The 21,706-nt window shown below is 45.1% G+C and overlaps 1 protein-coding gene across 1 annotated transcript; it reads right to left on the reverse strand.

The window, feature by feature from the left end:
• Positions 1–451: 451 nt before the first annotated feature.
• On the reverse strand, positions 452–2,839 carry LOC120840496 (piggyBac transposable element-derived protein 3-like). The gene is made up of 2 exons (XM_040211078.3): positions 2,628–2,839; positions 452–2,299 (listed from the first exon to the last, which is right to left on the reverse strand). Exons 1-2 carry the CDS (start codon positions 2,664–2,666, stop codon positions 545–547), a joined length of 1,794 nt encoding a protein of 597 aa, XP_040067012.1. The 5' UTR covers positions 2,667–2,839; the 3' UTR covers positions 452–544.
• Positions 2,840–21,706: the final 18,867 nt, after the last annotated feature.

A 21,706-nucleotide genomic window follows, 5' to 3' on the forward strand; every position in this document is an offset into this window, starting at 1 on the left:
CCTGCAATGACCTTATGCAGCTCAGTGTCTGCTAAACATAGCAAGGCCGTTCTGATAATATAAAACAGTGATGAAGTTTAGGATAGAAAGGTCTAAAAGCTGAACTCCCTGGCACGAATATGCTGCGAATGACCGGCAAATTTTGCGCGGCGGCTTTTGCTCTGCGCGTGGAATGAACACAGTGGCTGCTACGTCGCGCGCACAGCGAGTATGCCGTCGGGCGGTGTTCGCCAGTTATCCGTCGCATAATTCGTTCCATGGAGTTCAGCCTTAACCCATTGCTTCCCAGTGCAAAAAATAGTGAGAGTATTTGAAAAATATATTGAATACAGGGTCACTGAACATAAATATAGACACAGGGGCCAAAAAAAATTTCATAAGTGCTACGAATTGTCTACTATAGCTTGTTGCATATCTGCAACACTGGGCAGTAAGTGAATATCTCAAAATATTAGCCATATATAAGAAGTTTATTTTATCAAACAAGGCACAGCAGTGATGAACAAAACATAGAAAGACGTGCTTCCTAGCATGGATAAGTTACCTAACCCCGATGGAAATCGACGAAACAATTCCGGTCTTTGTTTATGCACAAGTGAACATTGCACTTTGAGCAAGCGACGTAGCTGTAGCCTCCTGTGCACAACTTGCATCTGTTGCGGCGGTCCATCCAAATGGGCCAATGATGGCTACCATCGCCTCTTACGTCGCGTGGAACTTGTGGTGACGCCCGCTTCACCAAGGGAAGATTCTCTCGAGAAAGGCGGCCAGGCGGACGCTTCCTGTACAAAACCAAGCTCGTGGCAAGGTCCGCAAGAAATTCTCGCAGAGGCTTGGAAGATTCCCTTTGCTGCAGTGAGTGACGCTTGTGCAGAAACCACGCATTCACAGCAGCAATTTTGACGGTGTGCCAAAATATGTACATGTACCACCGCTTCGAGCGTATGGAAAACCTGTAGCTGTAGCACATCTTGTCTAGTAGGTCAACACCACCCATCGATCTGTTGTACTCGGGTACAATTGCTGGACATTCAACTGAGATGCGAGACTTCTCTTTCTTGTCCCATCTCTCTACAGAGGTGACCGGTTCCACACCAGTGCAGTTAGAAAGAAGTGTGACCGGTCTGTTGTCGAACCACTTTACAGCTATCATGCTTCTGTCACCACATGATGCGACACATGAATCACACGTGCCACGACCTTGCATCTTCATTGCCTTCTCATCCATTAGTTTGCACGACTGCAGTCTGTTCTCTCTCACAGTTCCAATGTACGAGATACCCCTCCGCGTTAGCTCGCAAACTAAGTGTGGTCCCGTGAAAAAGTTGTCAGCAACGATGAGATTGTTGTCCCGTTCAGGGAGACTTGAACACAACTGAAGCACCACTCCCGCACCAAGGCCTAACTGATATCCTTCTTGGTCTCCGTAGGCTCCCTTGCTGCATGCCTGGTAGATGTCAAAGTCGTAACAAAGTCCAGACTCGCCAGCACGAGCCCAGAGCTTGAGGCCCCACTTGCACTTCGGCTTGTTTGGAAGGTACTGACGAATTTGCGACCTTCCACGAAAAGGAATCAAAATTTCGTCGACGGATGACTTGCATTCCTGAGGTATTTTCAGCATGTTTCCCCGCAGTGCTGACAGCCATGGTCGCAGCTTCCAGCATTTGTCTTGTTTCACTTCGTCTGTTGCACCGTCGTTGTCAGCAAAATGCAAGTGACCAGCAATCTTCTCAAATCGATTGCGCGACATCACCTGTGCAACCAGCTCATAGCGGCTTCCATGTTCCCAGTAGGCACGTACATTGTGCATATCCACAAGTCCCATGCGAAAAAACATTCCTAGAACCGAGGTGAGCTCTTCGACTGTCATGTTTAGGGGTGTTCCGTGCTTCTGCATATAGTAGTTGTTGGTTTCTTCGACAACGTGTCCCAGCATGCTCCTCGAAACAAACAGGTCAAAAAGCTGCTTCGCTGACAGGGGTTCAGCAGGAGGCAGAGGGAAGTCATTTTCAAAGTCTGTGCCAGCTTGGTCAAACGCACATTTTTTCCATGTGTAGCGTTTGTTCGCATAGGCTCCTTTCAGGTCCCCCTTAGCAACTCCTGTCTCAACATTAGCGTCAGTGCTCTCGACGTCTTCATCGCTGCTATCTTCAGTGATTGCTTCGCATTCTTCGCTGCTGCTTTCACCCGAGAGATCACTCTCGTTGCAATCGATGTTGTCCAGCAGGTTGTCATTTCCAAGGAACCGCTTTGGTCTTGTCCTTGGCACACCATAGAAGGCTGAAGGTGCAATGACGGCCTGTAGATGGGATAAGAACAAATTACCAAGAGTGAAACAACATCCCGAAATGACAGCTGAAAGGTATTACCTAACCGAACAACAAAATTGTAGCGAAAATTGAAAAAAAAGCGAATGTTGCATATATGCAACAACCGTGTGAAGTGACATTCACTGCCCACTGTTGCACATTTGCAACATGCCAGGAATAAAAAATATCCAGCTTCATATAATGTATGAAATGCGAGATTCTGCATGCGATTCACGCGAAGGACATTCCTAGAGGCTCCTCCGGTAATATAGAGCTCCTATTTTCAGTTTTAGGTTCTTTGTGGAAATGTAAACATACCTGGTTTTGAGAACTCCCGCACGGCGTGGAGGACGCCATTTTCAAACGATTCCTGCGAGCACAGCGCTGCCCCTAGTGGTGAAAATCTGAACTCCTTGGATTGAGAAATGCCCACTGAGAAGAGCACTGACAACTTTTTGTCACAAAATGGGCCCGATGTATTTTTCTTGAGCAGTTGAAGTCTGTGTTGCAGATATGCAACATGGGGCATTAATGGGTTAAGAGGGGGCGCACCTCAGAGCCCCATAGAGAATACATGAGGTTTTTCACCAAATTAAAAAAATTCTCACATAATAACGGCTGCGCGGATCTTCTTGAAAATTTCGGCTTTAAAGACATTGAGTCATTATCGAGACACTAAACGCAACAGATGTTTCGTCATAAATTTAATTATATTCTTTAAAAAAATCATGAAAATGGTCAAAATCGGCTAATTCGGCACTCTTGCGTTCGGAGCGAATTTACAAAATTATCTAAATTCAAACATAAGAAGAATTGCGTTTAATGTCTTCTAAATTTATTACGGAATCGAATAATATTCAAATTATTCATGTAAGTCGATTTGTTCCGTAACTACAGCAAATATAAAGAACCAAGGTGTCGGTGCTTGTTTTCGTCGTTTTTAAGGTACCTCTCTCTCCCGTGCGGTGGCGCTCGCTGTCCACGAAATGCGAAATCGTCCGTTCGGAGATCGGCCGGATCGGCACTGTGCAAGGTGTTCTTCCGCGGCCGTGTTCCGCGCCCGTATCCTGTTTCATTCTGCACGCCGAGGCGTCAGTGTGCGTGTCTTGCTTTCCTGGTTCTCGCTGGGTAGGTCTCCGTGTTTTCGCAAGTGGCAAATTCACCTTGGAGCTATGGGTCGAAGACAACCGTCCTGTGGCAAGCGGACCGCGAGGTGTTCCACAACCTCGCGGTCCGTCAACGCGTTGTGCTTGTTTCTACTTTTTTTTTTCTTTTAAAAACGGGCTTTTTTTTTTTGTCGCAAAGTTTTATTTTATTGTTATCCTTCACACAAACGTCCTTCGGCCTTGGGGTCGTGGAAATTGGGGATGAAGCGTGCACAGAGTAGATCGTTGTTTGCCTCCTTTTTATTTTTCACGGACGTCCTGTGACCTCCGTACGGTTCGTGGTCACCACAATCTAACGCGGGGAAAAACGGGTCGCCTGCTCTGTAGTCAGGGTATTCCTAGGGGAGGGTGATAACTCGCTGTTCTTCTGGAAATTCACATATCACCCAAAAAGGTGACATGGGTAATGATTACGGTATGTTTTTTTCCGGTGTTTATTTTTGAGCGAAAATCGGTGCATGTTTTTCGGTGCTTATTTTTTAATCACCAGTGTATTATGGGTTGAACGTCTTGTGATGACGCTAAAAAGCGTTGTTAACCAAAGAAAAATGCGATTGGACAAGAAAATTTCAAATTTCCAATTCTATTCACATATCCATTACGCTCTTCTCGTGGGAGCATCTATCCTGACGAAAAATGCCAAAGTCATTGAGCTGTGAACGCATACTCAGTGTACAATCTTTCGGCCTAGAGAGGTATTGCGCACGCTCGAACGCGCTTCACAGCCCAGTAGACGAAGTTGGTGGCACCCAGAAGGCGAGTTCTTGAATGGTCTGTAGTAGGCAAAAGAAACAAATAACAATCAACGCATATCAGCTCTTCAAGCGAAGAAGCGCGTTTCTAAGGTCAATGGTTCCGGACGGCACTAATGTTGTTGGCGTTGTCGTAAGATGACGTCAGTTCATACGAACTGACGTCATCTTACGTGATGACGTGACACAAACACGTCATCTTACATGATCTCGTTACACGAAATGACGTCATCTTACGTGATCACGCTGCACGAAATGACGCCATCTTACGTGACCACGTAACACGTCATCTTGTAAGTCAACCTCTCCACACAGCAGCGCTTTCCGGGCCCGTGCAGTGCTGTAGTCAAAAGCAAGCTCCCTATGGCAAGCGAAAGCTTCTGAAGTCTCACATTGAGAATACTCGCTAGCGACCGTCTGTGGAAGCTTCGCACGTTGAGGTTGTTGTCGAGATCGAGCCATCGTGTTCCATTAACTATAGTTGAAGTTATCGTTCAATAAAGCCCTAAAAAATATGAATGTAGTTGGTGTAGACATCAAGATCTAATCAAAAATGCGGTTTGACGTCAATTAACGTGCATATACAAGTGTAGAAAAAAATGAGTTATTTGTGCATAGATGTTTAAAAAAGTGTTTATTATTCGACATAGGACTTTGGGAGAAGGATGTGTTCAGATTTTTCTTCATGAGCGCAAATATACCTGACGCAATAAATAGTGACGATTTCATCGTCCCAGTGGTGAGCAGGTGATTTCTTGCTCGAAACAATGATGCCATTTCATAAACCAAGTTCTGTGACATATGCTTTTCCAATGTCTGGTCACTATTTTGTAAACCTTTCAGTCCAAACGAGTATACTTCTGTTTGTTTTTGTTAGCTTAGGAGGGGGTCACAGAGCCTATCTCTTTGTCTTCCTCTAGGACAGACGTACAGAGTTATACCGCAACACGCATCTGTGGAACACACTCTCCTGTTGGCGGTACAGTAGCAGACGACACAACGCAGCTACGTAGTCTATCAAGGGCACGGCTAGCCGCGGCCCGTAGCGCGACCGTTCAGACTTGGGAAATGGTTTTGAAGAACCGAGAAATGGTATCTTGTGTACAATAATCACATGTCGTTAGTATACTAGTATTCTACTTGCTAAGCCAAATAAATATTTGCAGCTTGTGAGAATATGTTTGCGTGACGATTTACCGTTCACACTCCTGACGGATGTTAGCGAGTCCTTCATGTTCGTGGCTCGCAGTTATCGCTACCCCCTCGGAGTGACTTCACCATATATATTTTTTTCTTGCTTGCAGGACATCATAAAAATCACAAACACGCGAGAAAAAAAAAATCTTATGAGTACGCGTGATTTTGAGCTTCGCAGCTCTAAAGATGCCCGGTAAATGTCGTCCAGTCTGTTTTGTCTATATTCCGTTTCACCGTAATTTGGCAACCCTCAGTCGCGGAGCAAAGCACGTGACAGCTACTTTTACGAGCAGTACTATGGCACCTGCAGCGCGTCTCCGACTGGTGTGGTTAGCGTCTTATGCTGGCCATACATCAAAAGTTGTCCCGAAGTGCAACAAATGACGTCACAGAAGACGGAGTGTCACGCTGTTGCATCTCGCGATCCTGGCAATTCATCGTAGAAATGCTGGCGAAAACCACGAGGGAACACGAGTGTCGCTGTCGTCATGGCGTCCCAACGAAAAGCAATTATACAATTTCGACGTTTTTGTAATTCGGTAATTTAAATTACTGTATATAATTTTTAAGAAAGTAAAGACATCATAACCAAATAGGAACTTCCGTGCCAAAACATGCAGTGCGAAGTGAAGACAACTACTATCTTTTTTTTTTTTTTTGATGTCCACAAAAAAAAAGGCTATGCAGCATCGATCCTACCGTTTTTTTTTTTTTTTTTTTTCGCACATTATGTGATGTCCTCTAACACGAAAGTACCGACGTAAAAGCGCTGTAGAGACGATATAAAAACAAAAATTTAAGGGAATCGAGCTTTGTAGTAAACGGAAAAAAATAAATAATTAACGACTTTTTACGGTAAACACTTCACCTCTAAGTAGAACTTCAAAAAAGTAACGGTTACGCGCTTTCATGCCCATTTCAACAAAGTTGGGAGAACGATGTATTGCATCTTGTGAATAGACATGTGGAGCAGCATGTTTATGTTAGAGGCATTGTGTGTAATCGCTGCGCAGTACCTGCCAAAAGAAGATATTATTTGGGCAGTCTCAACCGTTTCCGTCTGTGTGTGCTACGAATACAGCAACTCTTTTCGTAGAAGAAGTGATGAGGAAATGGCGTGCCCTTGATGATACGATTGTGATTATGAAATAAAATTTTTAATCAGCCAATAATTGCGACCTGTCCGGTCGCCTGGAACCCCGACAACAACTCTCGTTCTCTGGAAAGTTCATTCTAATATTTACACGTTTTGTGGAGTTCATCGAGCGAATAAGAATGTTCCAACGATGAGCTAAACCTACACGAGTTCCCCAATCCAACTCGGCGCTTTTGAATTTTAGCGCCGTAGATAGTTCTGCGAACAGAGTATACTTCTGTGCAAATATTCGTCTAACAGTTTTGCAACGTTGGAAAGCATCGGAATGATTCAGAATCACTGCGGAGTTGATACTCGGGAAGATAAGACGGGCACTTGGGAGAAACGGACCGTGGCATTTGAGACAGGGGCACAACCGGGGGACAAACGTGCTACAATCGCATACCCTTCCAAGGTCATCGCTTGGGCGACCGCGCGCGCGCCCAAGAAACCTTTCTTTTCTTCTTTTTAGGGGTGGTGGTGGGGGGGGGGGGGGGGGGGGGGGGAGGGGAGGGGAGTGGTGTAGGCGCTGATTGTCTTCCTCCTTTGTGGCTTTTGACAGACGCACAACGAGACTGGCAGAACAAGCGCATGATTCATTTCTTTCGATGGAGGCGTTCTGTCTGTGTATGCGAACATGATTTTTTTCCCCTTTTAGTAGTTAGTTGTTCTTGCCTTGACTCGGGTCCCAGTGGGTGCGTTGTCGTTGTATGCCCACTATTTCTTTTTTTAGTTTATGGTAGTTTTTACGCTGATGGGGTATCAAGGTAGACAAAAAGTAAAAAGAAGGAAATAGCGCCTCGACAAAAAAAAAAAAAAAACGTTGTTGCGATCAGGAACGTTTTCAAAGCCATTTTAGGAGCCTGCGGTGTTACCACAGGTGCAGGATTGAGAGCGTAACCCACGCACTTGAAGAGAAGGGGAAGCTCTCGTCTTATTGGAACTCTCTTTTATGGGTTTCCACGTCGCGATTGTCCTTCAAAATCAACTGTCATTTATTTCTCGCTCGTGGCTTTCAAGTACTGGAAGCCACGACTCGAGCCACAATAGTTTTGCGAAATCAAGGTTTCGCTGAAATGGATAACTCTCACGCAGTGCTTAAAGTCTCCTGTAAGTTGAGGGGGGTCCCTACAAGAAGGTAGGGGGGGGGGGGGTTCTGACGAGATGTACTAGATGCGCATTAAATAAACCCCACTGCTGACTCTACCCACGCTGTACCTGCAACCCTCAAATTGCTAATCCCCAAATGTCCGATTTCTGAAAACAAGCGATTTTATTGCAAGATATGCTTTTGATTTCACTCATGCTCGGGCTGTGGAGGGGGGTCTCAGACCATCCGTTAAAATCAGTGGGGGGTCCGAGACCCCCTGAGACCCCCCAGACTTTAAGCCCTGCTCTCACGTACAGTTCGACGCGCAATACCTTTGCCGTATTGACTCGCGAGAGATGCCCCCAACACGGCTGAGTATGGCGGTGCTCCAGACCTAACATCTAAATTTTGTTGCCTTACCTGTTACTATTTCGCGCCCATTTTGAGCCATATCAAAATGAAAGCGCATGATGAAATAAAAGTCACACTCGTTTTCCGCTCGATGGAAATTTCACGCCAGCTCGCTGTCTTTGCTGGTACCTTGAGCGTTTCCCAGCAATGCGGAGAGTTAAAAAAAACAAAAAAAGAAAAAAAAACGTACGATGGCATCCTTTGCGGGATGAGGACGATTCGTCACATGCGCATTCGTCACAGGACGATTGGTCACAGGATGATTCGTCACAGGATGACTCGTCATGCGGGCAACTGGTCTCATTGATCGAGCAGGGGACGATAGTAAATTGTAAATTTCAACATCTGCCTACATACCCTGATGAGGAGTTTCACAATTTTCCACTGTCACGTAAACCAATGGTTATATAAACTAATATTACAATACTCATCCGCTTTTCCTTTCATTATATTACGGGTCTTCAGCAGGTTGATCTCAGTTGCAGGCTTGAACGAGCAATAATACGACTGGCAGCCAAATTAGTTTTTAGTTTTGCCTTGCATACACCTATTCGACAAAACCAACAAGTATCGGAATTCCTTCTGCCGAATGTGTACGAGTACCCCTCGTGCAGCATCATGGCTCTCTCTGTTGCGATCACCTCCATCCTTTTGAATGTAGTTCAAAAATAGTCGCTCTTCTATGGCCTCCGCATTCACCGTTCAGGACGGACCCAGATAGCTAGAACGTCTGTTACAAATTCTTTGACCTCGAGAAGCGAAAGACATGCTAAGATAAGAGGTGACCGACTTTCTGAGGCCCAACCAACATTCAATGTTCGGGACCGAATCAGAAGCTAAAACGTTCCTTACAAATTCTTCGCCTTTGTCCGCCCGAACCAAATTGAACAATACATTTTTGGGGGGACGAACTATTGTGAGACCGGTTGGCCGCGTGACGAGTCATCCTATGACGAATGTTCCTGTGTGACGAATCGTCCTGTGACCAATCGTCCTGTGACGAGTGTGCATGTGACGAATGGACCGTATCCCATCCTTTGCACACTCATTACTTCTATAACACTGAGCCACCTCGTATCCTTTTGTTTTTCTTTCATGGTACTAATTTCTTTCTGCGCATTACGGCTGTTACGACGCTAAGTCTGTCTGCCCTTCGAATTTAAACGTAGGCTCAGATCAGGGACGAACCAGTTTAAATCAGGAAAATATAATTAACACTGTAGCAAAGTAAATCTATCATATCGATCGGAAATACGATTTGGCACATTCCATCTGAACACATATTGTGCACAGCGAATGCAATAGCGAGTCAGCGTGCAAAACGCCGCCACACTGAGCTACCATAACATCTCAGCGATTTTTGCATAGCACCGAGCACGGAAAAGAGAAAACAGTTATTCATTCACATAAACGAAGCAAATTTATTTAAAGCCCGGACACTCCGTACGTCCAATCTAGCTAATGTTATCAATAGACTCGACCATGTCATTTGTCGAAACAGATAAAAGACGTTGGCAAAAATGATTAGACTGAATAAGTCAATCTAACGCACGTATTTTACCAACCGACGGTCGCGCGCCTTCAATACCCTTTCCAATTGTCATTGCGCACCTTGGACACACTTTGGGAAGCAATGCATATTTACATCGCCGCCCGAGGTCTCCATTAAACGTGTAGTGCTGACCCAAATAAAATGCTAACCTGACTCTCAATCGCTCACCGCAAAGGACGATTTCGAACAGGCGGTACTGTAGGTCACTTGAGATAAAAAAAAAAAGAAAAACAAGCTATAGAAACGAGCGTCGTAAAAAAGGGGACCGGCATTTTTATTCCTACCTCCGAACAGAAACGAGCGCCACCCACTGCATCACACAGCGCAGAGGCCGGACTCGGTCACCGCGCGTACATACCAAGCGCGCGCGAGGGATGCAGAAACTTCCTCCGCCGGGAGAACACGGTAGATTTCGGGATCTATTTCACGCAGCGGATAACGCGGGCCTTTTCACACCTCGATACTGGCGCCATCTAGAAGTTGCGCGTTCAACCACGTTTCGAGCCGCGCGCCATCTGGTGGCTGAAACGGACGAATAAATAGAGGTACCGCGCCCTCTTAACCTTCACATGTCCGCCTTCCTTTAGTTGTTGCCTTGGTCTTTTGCTGACATCTGTATATGTTCGGTTATACTGGGGTAGCAGTAACATTATTTCTCGCAGAACTGGTTAATGCTTCTGGATAAACTTGCAGTACGAAAATTACAAAAAAAAATTAAATATAAGAGGCTAATGTTTTACTTTCAGTGGATGTTTCGCTGCATTACGCAAAACGCCAAGGACCGTGGAGCATGCTATGCTTGTAGGTACGCGCGCGCACGCTAATGCTAGCGACAGTATCTGATGAAAAAAATAATCCCTTGGCACGTGCGTTCCTCAATGCTTTATTTTATTATTTAGTTGAGAACTCTTATATTAATAAGACGAGCGCGTGTAGAGCGTGTACCTTCGTGCCCGGTGTTCGGATAATTTCGTGATAGGCCTAGCCCTTATAGCCGTCCGTTTAAGATATTTTACAGCAATGAGTGTTATGGTTCTTCCCACCAGTAGAAATAACGTTGGTTGTCGGCTTGTAGGGCGTAGGGTATAGTAGGTCCGTTGTCAACATGGACAAATGCATGACAACGAAAGCCCGCTGCAGCGGGTTTCTCAGGATTCAACCCTGGGTTCGTCGCGTTTGAAGTGGCTGGTTACCACAAGGCCGCGCGTAAGCTTTGAGAGTCAGCTTTCTCGACATTTGATAAACACAGCGCGTATGAGTCGTGTAACCCCCGATAGATGCTTCAGTTGCAGTGACGTGGAGTTGAAAATTGTTGTAACTCTAAATTACGCATAATTCTTGCTTCAGAAACTAGGCTAAGCGACGCCACCAGAGGAATGCGGAGAGTAAGTTCGCCTGCTTCTTTTGAAGGGGTTGTGGTGACGTCAGAACGCCGAGCTCTGTCTAGTCTTGAATGAAGGGTAGTGGGTAGACCTCGAGGCGGCTTCCTTCGAGGTCTACCCACTATCCTTTCAATCAAAGCCAATCAGAGCTCGGCGTCGTTCTGACGTCACCGCAACTTCTGCACCTAAGCAGACGACTTGCTCTCCGCATAGCTCACGTTTGTGCAATGCAGCCTCCACTTTCCGGCATACCCAATATTTTTTGTTTCAGTCGTAAGATAATATCAAACCAAAGATAATTGCAGGTTGCCGATTTCGCTTGGTAACGTTAATTACAAGGTTTCAATAATGTTTAGTCCGGCAATTACAAAACGTTATTAACGAAATAGTTGTAAAGCACTAGACTTGTGGCATCATAGAAGGACCTAACTTAACAAACGTCCACAGAGGGAGGAATGCAATTGAGCTCAGTGACGACGACCTCGATCAAGTTTCCATGTTTCAGATCGATATTGACGAGGCATTTTAGCGTGTGCAGCGTCCTGTGAAGTATACAATACGGGGAAATGTCGAGGTAGGCAAAGTCATACCAAGTTTTGATCAAATGGCATATACTGCATGTACCACACAGCCTATGATAAATTGGGAGCCAACTGCGCGAATTCGTCTGTAATCATACGACAAGAGAGGGTGTCAGTTGTTGCAAGTTTTATGTAGTACCTATTTAGAGACGTTTTGTAAAATTGTATTCGAAAATTGTTTTGTAACTGGACTTTCACTCCAAAACATTGAAGTCAATTTACTGCCTTACGCGGTCAATGTAGCCATACTTTGTAAAGATAAAAAGAGTGTATCAAAATCCGTACGTGAAGTGAAAGGTTATCGTGAACTGGCGGGCGTGGCTGCAAATTGGAACAAGTTGGCTTTTGGCACGGTACATGAGCCGCTTAGCGAGCCGTGTTTCAAGAGGTAAATTTCGTTACTGTGCCAGCCAAGTACATCGGCGTACCGTTGCAGTACTTTGAACTTTGAACTTTGAGCTTTATTTCAGCAACATTATGCCGAGGACACCGGACAAAAAGCTAACAGAAGCTAGCTTGACTGGGTCCGGTGCCCTTGCATGTACAGGGAACACAATCATATTTAAACAATCCTAAATATTTCTTACAATATTCAAATCAAACAATTTAAAATGTTCCAATAAAAATTTTAAAATCACCGACATTAGAGAACTTTTTTTTTTCTTAATTTAACAACACAAAAAAGTACGCAATGTTTTCTTAGTTATACAATGAATATCGATGCGGTTCATTACAATGTTGTTAAGCAATGTAGGTAGATTATGAGCAAGCGACTGCAGTGCATAATTTGTACGGAAATGGGGAACCTTCCAGAATTCTCTACGACGAACATCGAAGACTGATTCACGCTCAGTCAGGTTTGCTAGCTGTGACAAAAAAGCAATAAACTCCAAAGTTGAAAAGGCGTAAGAAAATAGCAAACGATAGTCATAAATACAAGAAACTTTCATGATATTGTAGCTCAAATATAATGGTTCAGCATGTGTGTCGTACGGAACATTAGCAATGAAACGAATAATTTTTTTCTGAAGAGTTATTAGTTTGTTGACGTTACTTTTGGTCGTTGTGCCCCAAACTAAATGGCAGTAGTTGATTTGTGAGCCGAACAGGGCATGATAAATTTGAATCTTAACTTTTGTAGGTAAAAGAGAGCGACAGTGACCGATGATGCCAGCTACCTTTGCCAGTTTGTGAGTTAGAAATTCTATATGATGATCCCATTGCATAAACTCTGAAAAAATTATGCCTAGCGTTTTATGATGACTTACTATTTCAATTTCCTTGTTTCCAATCTTAAGAGCATAACTAGCATCAATATGTTTATTTACAGGTCTAAAAACAATCGCTTTTGTTTTGGTTGTATTTATTTCGAGGCCATTTTTTTCTGACCATAAGAGAAACTTTTCTAAGATAACATTACCTTTAATAATCGGTTCATCGATATTCGTCGCAGAAATAAAAATACTAGAATCATCTGCATACATTATAAAACGTGAGTGTTGACAAATGTTGACGATGTCATTTATGTACACATTGAACAGAAGTGGGCCAAGTATGCTGCCCTGCGGAACACCAGACTTCAATAGTTGCAAAGATGAGGTATTACGATTTATTGAGACACACTGTTTGCGATGTTGTAGATATGATTGAATGAGTGCCAAAGGCGTGCCCCGTACACCATAATAGGAAAGTTTATCAAGAAGCGTTGCATGGTTAAGAGAGTCGAAAGCTTTGCTAAAGTCAATAAAAAGTCCCAGTGTCATCTGTCGTTGCTCTATATTTTTTAATATTAGTTCCTTCTGCGTTAACAAGGCGCATTCCGTAGACTTTCCCTTACGGAAGCCAAACTGGAAGTCAGTCAGCACTGAATGTTTATCAAAAAAGTTATCTAAACGACGCAAAATAATTTTTCCTAGCCCTTTGGAAAATATGGGTAAAACAGATATTGGCCTATAATTTGTAATTACATTTTTATCGCCTCCCTTATGTAAAACGGAAACTTTCGCGAGTTTCATGTTATCTGGGAACTTGCCAGTTGACAAGGCCAAGTTAAATATATATACTAACATTGGGGCAATTATATCAATCACAAATTTGACGGGCTTTATTTGTATGTCATCAATGTCGTGACTTCTGCTATTATTAAGTTTCATAAATACATTAAACACTTCTGACTCGTCAGTAGGGGCCAGGAAAACAGATTCGTCTACTCGACTCGAGATAGACGAGGAAGCACACGCATTGTGAGTGCGGGTAGGTAAGTTTGTAAAATGGCGATTAAAATAATCAGAGAGCGCTATTCCCGATACGTTTTCACCAGATATCGAAAGCGTATCTATTGATTGTTTTTTATTGTTACGTTGAAGTACTGTGTTTATGGACTGCCATACAATGGCGGGGCTCTTTTTGTGCGCGGCATGAAAGAGACGTTTGTGATAATCTGACTTTGCCTTTTTTAGTGTAGATGTAAGTTGATTGCGATATTTCTTGAACGCAGTATTATCATCGTTATCTCTTGACGAGAGGTAGGTCTGATACAATCGATTTTTTTTCCGTATCATTGCTAAAATTAACGGGGTAACCCATGGTTTTCTTATTCGCTTTTTAGTCGTGACAGTCTTGTATGGAAATGATGCGACGTAAATTGACGTGAATGTACTTATGAACTCATCATACGCGCTGTTCACGCACGTTCTCAAGAATACAGGGCTCCAGTTAGTTTCCATGACTGTGCTTTGAAAACACCGCAGTTGGCGGTCTGTAACAGGTTGAAAGGTAAAATGTTTACTAGCGCCGCTGGATAATTGGTGAGTTTTAAAACATAAAAATATAGGTAAATGATCGCTTAGATCACTACTTATCGTACCTGCGCTGGCAACAACAGTGTTTATATTTGTAATAAAAACATCAATAGCAGTTGATGTAGAATCGGTAATTCTAGTAGGAGACGAAATGACATTGTAAAACCCGCTACTACTGAGAGTGTCCTTAAGTCGCGACGAAACAGGAGAGTTATCCAAAATATTCACATTTAAATCACCACCAAGAACAAGCAAATAGTTATTAGCACTAACAAAATCCAAATACTTTTCAAGAAAATGCAAGCAATTATTCAGATTGCCAGCTGGCAATCTAAAAATATCCAACGGGCACTGGTCGATAGTATTTCAGGAAACACGTGATAAGGCTAGTAAATAGAACGGATGAGAATTGTCACTTTTTAAGTGGGTCAGTTCTAGCAATATATTTTTCATTGGCAGTTTCTGATATGTGCTAGAATTTCTAGAGTGCTCGAGGGTAATTGTGATGTGCAGAAGTTACATCGTGTATTAGCGCTGCGTCCATCTGGCGGTCGAGATAGCAAGGAGTATCCGACGACAAGTTGTTTCGTCGCGTTAGTAAAGAGGACTTTCCTTATCCCACGTATTTGAAGAGCACCTTTTTCCATGTTTTACACTTTTCAGAGATCCTATGAATTCCTTTCTTCGTAGTGTAATTTAGAGCAGACTGGAAAATGAAAGAAACTTGTTTATTCTTGTTTCTTATTGTAGCGACCAATGTATAATCAAAAATGGTTGGTGCATGTTGTTTTCCCCGTGCGCATTTTTTACTTCATTACTTGTCAACTCTTGACCTGTAAGTTTTTAACGCACAGGGTTATTAAAAATGTATTTTCGGTACCGGCATACCGTTCCATGTACCAGGCAGGCTCAGGGCATGACTTTTTATCCAGAGTAGAAATATGTCAATCCCATATTCTACAAAAAAAAAAAAAAAAGTTTTTTTTTTTTTTTTTGAGGTTGTATGCATATTTTTTGTTAAAGCCTGGCCCGAATAAAAGAAAATATTTTCAATCCTTGGCGTGTAGAATGTTTTTTTTTTGTTTCTACAAAAAAAGAGCGTTGAACGCGTACTGTTAAATTGCTTGGATGCCCATCTGTCCTGCGATGTTCTGCAGCGAAATATAAAAAAAAAAAATGAACAACTTCCCTCCGACCCCTCGCTGCATTCGTTTCCTGCCCGAGGAAAATATTTGTGACATTCCTGTTAATTTTGTAATGATCTTGGGCCTGTATGGAATAGGGCGAAGCAGAATAGCTCCGCGAAATACAGCTATGAACGTTCGCATCGTGCCAATGTACTTTATAAAAATATTTTTTTCTATTTTAAAATTTGTTTACGCGACGTTATAATGCCCACTAGAATGGGTGCCAGTTCTGGACGTTCTAGAGTATGTTAACAAATTGTAAATGGCGTGTGCGCTTACTGAATGGCGCGATTTTATTATTGTAATTGTCCTTTTCTTTATTTGTTCCAAAACGCAAAAAAAAGTCTAATTGTGGCCCCGTGCGAAGATGCCGGAGACTGCGGAGCGCACAGTCGGCGTTTCGACTTCCGCTGAAATCCGTGTTCAATCTCTCTGGTTTCGACTGTTTGTTCCTAGATGTAATTGCGTGTGAATTACTAAGACATTATGTTTGCTATATGCTCTGGGTGCATATTCATTGTCTGGCACGGGATATGCGTCCTTAGCGTTGCCTTGGTAGGCGCCTAACGCTTTTTTTAAGTTACACTTGTTCAAAAAATTCAGCCCATGGAGACGTTTTATGCTGAGAAAACTGACTGTTTCTCTGGTTCATCGCTACAGACTACGTTAATATGCGATAGTATTTCGGTGTTACATCTACGAATGCCATATTCAATTGATTAAATTAAGACGAACTTCGTTCCCTGGCTCAGCCCTTGGCCGTAGCTGAAGGACCCGACTGTGTGTCTATGTACCTAGCTGGACGCTGCTTTCTGTTTTCAGTCTACAGCTTGACACGACAAAGAAGGTGAGCCTCAGTGGGACACTGCCTTTATTGTGTAATGTTTTCTTCATTGCACTATTTGTTTACGAGGCAGTGCGAAGAAAACCATTTCGATTACAGCAAGCGCATCGTTATAGGGTGCATTAATGGATGGATGTTATTGGCTATACCTTCTGTATGTAGCGCGCGGTAACTGAAGTAATCTCCCCTTCCATTACGAAATTAAGCTAGTTGGTAAACCGTCTATGGTGCCAACCAGGATTTCTTAATTGTTTAAACGTACGATTCAAAAATATTTCAGAGGTTTGAGAAATTCGTCAAAGATTTCTGTGGGGCCTGCGTACTTATTAAGAATTCCTAAAGGATGTAAGAAAACCGCCAGGGATTTTAGACGACCGTAAGGTCTGTCCCATTTTTTTTCCCTTTTTTTTTAACCACAATATTCCTGAAAATTGTTTTAGCGGGTTTGTGGGATAGATGACGTGACCTTCCGAGATATGTGCGTCAAGGAAGCCGCTTGCCCATTTTGTATCGAGCAGCCACAGCGAACGCCACACTTCGCCGATCTCCCTTTTCTCTGTGAGAGAGGGCAGGCGAGTTGCTTATCATGGCATTCGGAATGCGCGGTGCCTGGAGAGCCAGAGTAGTCTGGATTTCTCAGCGCGCGACTGTTAGGGGCGCCCTGAAAAGTAGAGCAACTGCGAAATTCCCGCGTCCCTAGCGGCAACGGTCGGCGGGAGGGACTTCGTTCCTGTTTGGCTGTTGGCGCTCTGTTCGCTCGAAAAAATATGCCAGGGCCCAGAGCGCCGCTGCTCCAGATGGACCTCGCAGCCTGAAGACGTCCTCCAAAAAGTTTGTGGTGTATCTCAAGGCATTGTACTCTTGCCTGAGTTTCATTCGTTCGTGGAACAAGTGGTCACACCGCAGAACGATGTGCGAGTCATCCGTTCTTTCCTCGTCGCAGCGCGAGCAACGGCTGTCTCTGTGGGTACGCCAGCGGGCCTGGTGAGCTGGGGCGAAGGCGCGGTTTTTGCAAGGTCTGCGCATTGCTGCAGCTACTTTGCTTGGCAGCTTTTTTGGCAGTCTGGGCGGCGTGGGGTCGTTTTCAAGATCTGGGTGGCGCACGCCGATGGACCGCACCACAAGGAGTTGTGTGTCCAAGAACGCAGCCACGACAGAGGTCGGGCAAGCTTCTTCGCCTAGGGCCGAAAAAACCTGGCCATCCGCTTCTTCATTTCCTGAAATGCCGCAGTTGGGCGGCAGACACTGGAAGGCGAGTCTCCATTTTCGGTGCTGCAACATGACGGCTGCGTTCACCACGTCTCTGGCGAGCGGTGCTGCATGGCCCCGGTTGGCGAGCTGGATCGGTGCCGCCTTCGAGTTGCTCCGGTTTACCAGGCGCTCAGGCGGACATCCTGCTCCAGCCAAGGACAGCGCCCGGCGCAGCGCCGTCGCCTCCTTGTCGTCGATTATGCAAAGGAGAGGCACTCCCCTGCTCGTGCTCCGGAGTCTCTCTACACTGCTGCGGCTGTGGCTGTGCGTGCGTCGAAGTCGACGTACTCGTCCGTGTAGCATCGCGACCATCCTCTGAAGCGAATTCCTGCCAGAGGTCGACGTCCAGTTCCATTCTGAGGGGAGGGGGGGGGGGGGAGGGAGGGGAGGAGGGGGGGGGGGGGTGCATCTTCTCCGTTTCATTTGCTGAACTACCGTACTTCGCAAGACTTTACCCAGTGGTGTTAGAGAGTTTTAGTAGATCGTTCCGATTCCTCCGATAGCCCCGATAACGATACTTTGCATACGCAAGGAAGGCGGTGGCGGAGTATCGGGATATCGTTATCGAAGTCATGGAAACCATCTACTAAAAGTCTCTATTGTGAATACCTAGAAACATAATTTGTCAGACGAAAACCGCTGATGTCTCTTCTTGATGTGATCGCTTTCTCTACAGCTCCTTGCGTACGGGTTTGAGTAAACAGCTTACAGATATTTTGGTCTGTTGCGGCCTTCAGGAAAGATGTTCTAACTTGAACGTTATTTTGGTTATGGGGTTAGTAGGCTCAAGTAGTAAAATCTGAAGGGCCTGAAGTGTTGAAGTCCAAATTGCTGAAGTGCAGAAGAATGATATCTGAAGTGCTAGATACTGAAAGTGTAACAGGCTGAAGTTTAGAAGTTTTGTTAGGGTCCCATAGCGCGTCATGGCTGAAAAGGCGTTTTTTATTAGGGCTAGAACCCTTTAATTTTGACTATATACCTTCTATTCAAATAATCGACTCCACAAAATGAGTGTATTAACTTCATTCTCGTGAGCTCCTCAACAAATCTTCTAGGCTCCTTATTGTTATTGCAATTTTCTCGTTCTTCTATCCTCGTTAGCAAAATCCAGTGCTCCCGCCATATTCGTAAGCCCTTGTGGCGGTGTCCCAGGCTTTGTGCCGGTGTTGCGCCGCAATCAAAACAAGCACGGTGTTTGAGTTATGAGCAGAAGGCGGGTGGAGGGACACGCTCGAGCTAGTTGGAGCTTGGCGGTTGAGCAAAGTAAATTTGCGTGCTTGTGGTTTTATATCTGCCTCGTTGGTCCTTCTTGCGGTGATGAGTGGCATCAAACCCTACATTATCTGCGCCAAACGCGGGGCCGACAGTTCTGCCGGTGGGACCGTAGGATTTTAACAAGTTTTAGACGTTTTTAGTCGTTTTTTTTTTTTAAACTTTGCCCGACCCGTTAGGCCTACGTAGCCATTCAATTAGGCTTCGGCCACTGGACGCCACCTTTGCCGTTCTCTCTCGCGGCACGGGTCTTGTGTATATTTCTTTGCGCGTTTTTTTTTTTTGTTTGTTTCGTTTCGTTGCTTTTTGTGTTTTTGTCTTTTCGCGGCCGCTTTCGCGATGAGCCGCCGTAGAGACACCACAGCGCAGAGCGAGACCGCAGAGCAGCCTGACACGATGTCAACGGAATTGACGGCATGGATTGCCAACCCCAGTGGCACGGGCGTGAAATGCGTTACCCTGGATGACCACGGATTCCAAGGGCAGGGACCACGGCCCCAGGCCCCAGTCCCGGTGTAGAAAGCCCACGGCGACCGGAAGTCCGTGGCCGACTTCCTGGCTGAGCTGGCGGCCCACAAGCTCGCCACTGGCGTCTCGGACGATTACGTCCTTGCACGGGTGCTGCTCATGGTGTTCCAGGCGAGGGCCGCACGCTGGTGGCGGATCGTGGCCCCGTTCTTCAGCTGGTAAGATTTCCAGCGGAAGTTCCAAGCGGAATTTCTCCCGGCCGGGTACCTCTCTTGAATGCGGTGAAAACTAGAGTGGCGGACGGAGCACCCAGACGAGACGCCCCTCGGGTAGGTTTGGGTGATGCAGGACCTGTTCAAGCGGGCCTGCCTGCTTAACGGCATCCGAGTTGGGCAGGGTCTCCCGGGTCGGGCGGCAGAGCCACCTGAGGTTCCGGCCCTACACTGTAAAAACGAAAACCTTCAGTTAACAGCCTTTTTCAAAACTAGAATGCGTCGTGAGAGGCGCGCACGTGCAAAACGCCCTGGAGGTGACATGGCGGCAGGAGTACGTAAATGTACGGCTTCACATGTTTCTTCGTTCAGGTCTGTGTTCCCTTTTCTTTCAAGTAAAAACACAAAACACACGCCACGTTTGCTCTAGGGATAGTACTTGACGGTGACAGCGCACACTCTTGGAAAAAAGGGTATGGATAGTCCTCCCTTGGGGGAGGAACGGTCTTGGAACCTATGTTCCTTTAGAAAGGGACAAACTTTCGTCCCTGAAGCAGGGAAGCAAAATTCCTCCGTCGCTTGTATCTCAATATGGCGGCCCCGAATCGAGCAAATCGAGCCCAATAAGGCTCGACGAGGACGCTAGGTCTCTTGTACGGGACGAGAGGAGCAGCAAATAAAAGTGTAACACGAGCTTTCCGCGAACTGTGTTTATTTCCGAAGCCAGATTCCCCCCCCCCCCTTTCCACACGTACAGAAACTTGCGTTTCGAAAGCAGTTACTCAGTCTTCTCGTCGACAGCACTGCGATGTTCAACGGAGACAACCGATACCCAGTTACTTCGCGCACTTTGCGTCTTACCTTTGGTGTTCCTTGAGTAACAATTCCTTCGTCAACCGCACATCACGGAGAAGCGCAAACTCAATCCGCGAAACCAAGAGCCGCTCTCGAAAGAAAAAACTCGAAGCCGCTGTTTATCGCGTAGCGTGAAAGAAGGTTAAATCGCGAGCCACCAGATGGCGGGATCATGCAAAGGAATTGCAAGTAGCTAGGCTAGGTGGCGTTAGGTACCGCCCAATTCATTTTCTACAGAAAATTTGATTTTTTCAGGCCACTATTGCGCTTGGGGATCCTCTACTACACACACATTACGCTTATTACAAGCATCAGGAGAAGATACATTAAGCACATACACGGAGCACACAAATTTCAATACAACGGAACACCACACTAACCCGAACACTATACCCGTCCTCTGCGTTTCCGTTTTTTATACTGGTCGTTTTGAACGGACGGAATTTTTCGGTGACTAAATAAGCAATAAAAAGTATTTCCAGCATGTTGATTTTTTTCCAGCAATGTCATACCTCTGAGAGTATTTTGAATGGCTCAGGGAATGAATCTCTTATTAAAAAGCAAACGCTCGATCATGCCGTAATTATTTAAAAGCCAGTAAATCAAGCCACTTTAATGGGGTTCGAAGCCATGAGTTTGTTTCCCCGCACGGCACGTCGTAGCCTGTATTTCTATTGTAGTGTTTCTTTTTCTATTTGTGCTGTTCGCGCAAAGCTGCAATTGCCGTCTTGAATTAATCTCTGTAGAGCGAATATTCACTCAGCTGGAAGTGATGCTTCACGGATTGAGAAATCGCTTTTCGGTCAACTTGAATGCAGTCAAGGGCGCGACTTCCGGCAGGTGTTAAGTGTACGGAGGGAGCTACGCCGTGGCGAGCCCGAAAACTTCTAGCGCTCATCCCAGCGCGCCACTTGGAGGGCAGTTTCTCCAGGAACCGTAGTATATTTAAACAGCAAAATAAAGGGTAGCTTTTTTTTTTTATTTTACCTACTATTGTTTTTTAATGCTAAAATTGCACACTGTAAATTAACGTACTTTTCGTCACGATTTCCTACTGTTGTCCTTGCCCCAGAGCGCAATCGCTCTCGTAGACGAGACAACCGACAGTCGCATTGGCCACTGTACGATAGGAGCTTACTCTTCAGACCAGCGTTCCAACATGACTATCCGCACGTTGATTGATTGCACGTAATCCCTCAAGTGGTATTAAACTTTTGAATGTAAAGCGGAATGTCAACCTG

Source organism: Ixodes scapularis, unplaced genomic scaffold, assembly GCF_016920785.2.
Source record: "Ixodes scapularis isolate PalLabHiFi unplaced genomic scaffold, ASM1692078v2 ptg000549l_1___fragment_3__unscaffolded, whole genome shotgun sequence".
In the NCBI taxonomy this organism is placed as follows: domain Eukaryota; kingdom Metazoa; phylum Arthropoda; class Arachnida; order Ixodida; family Ixodidae; genus Ixodes; species Ixodes scapularis.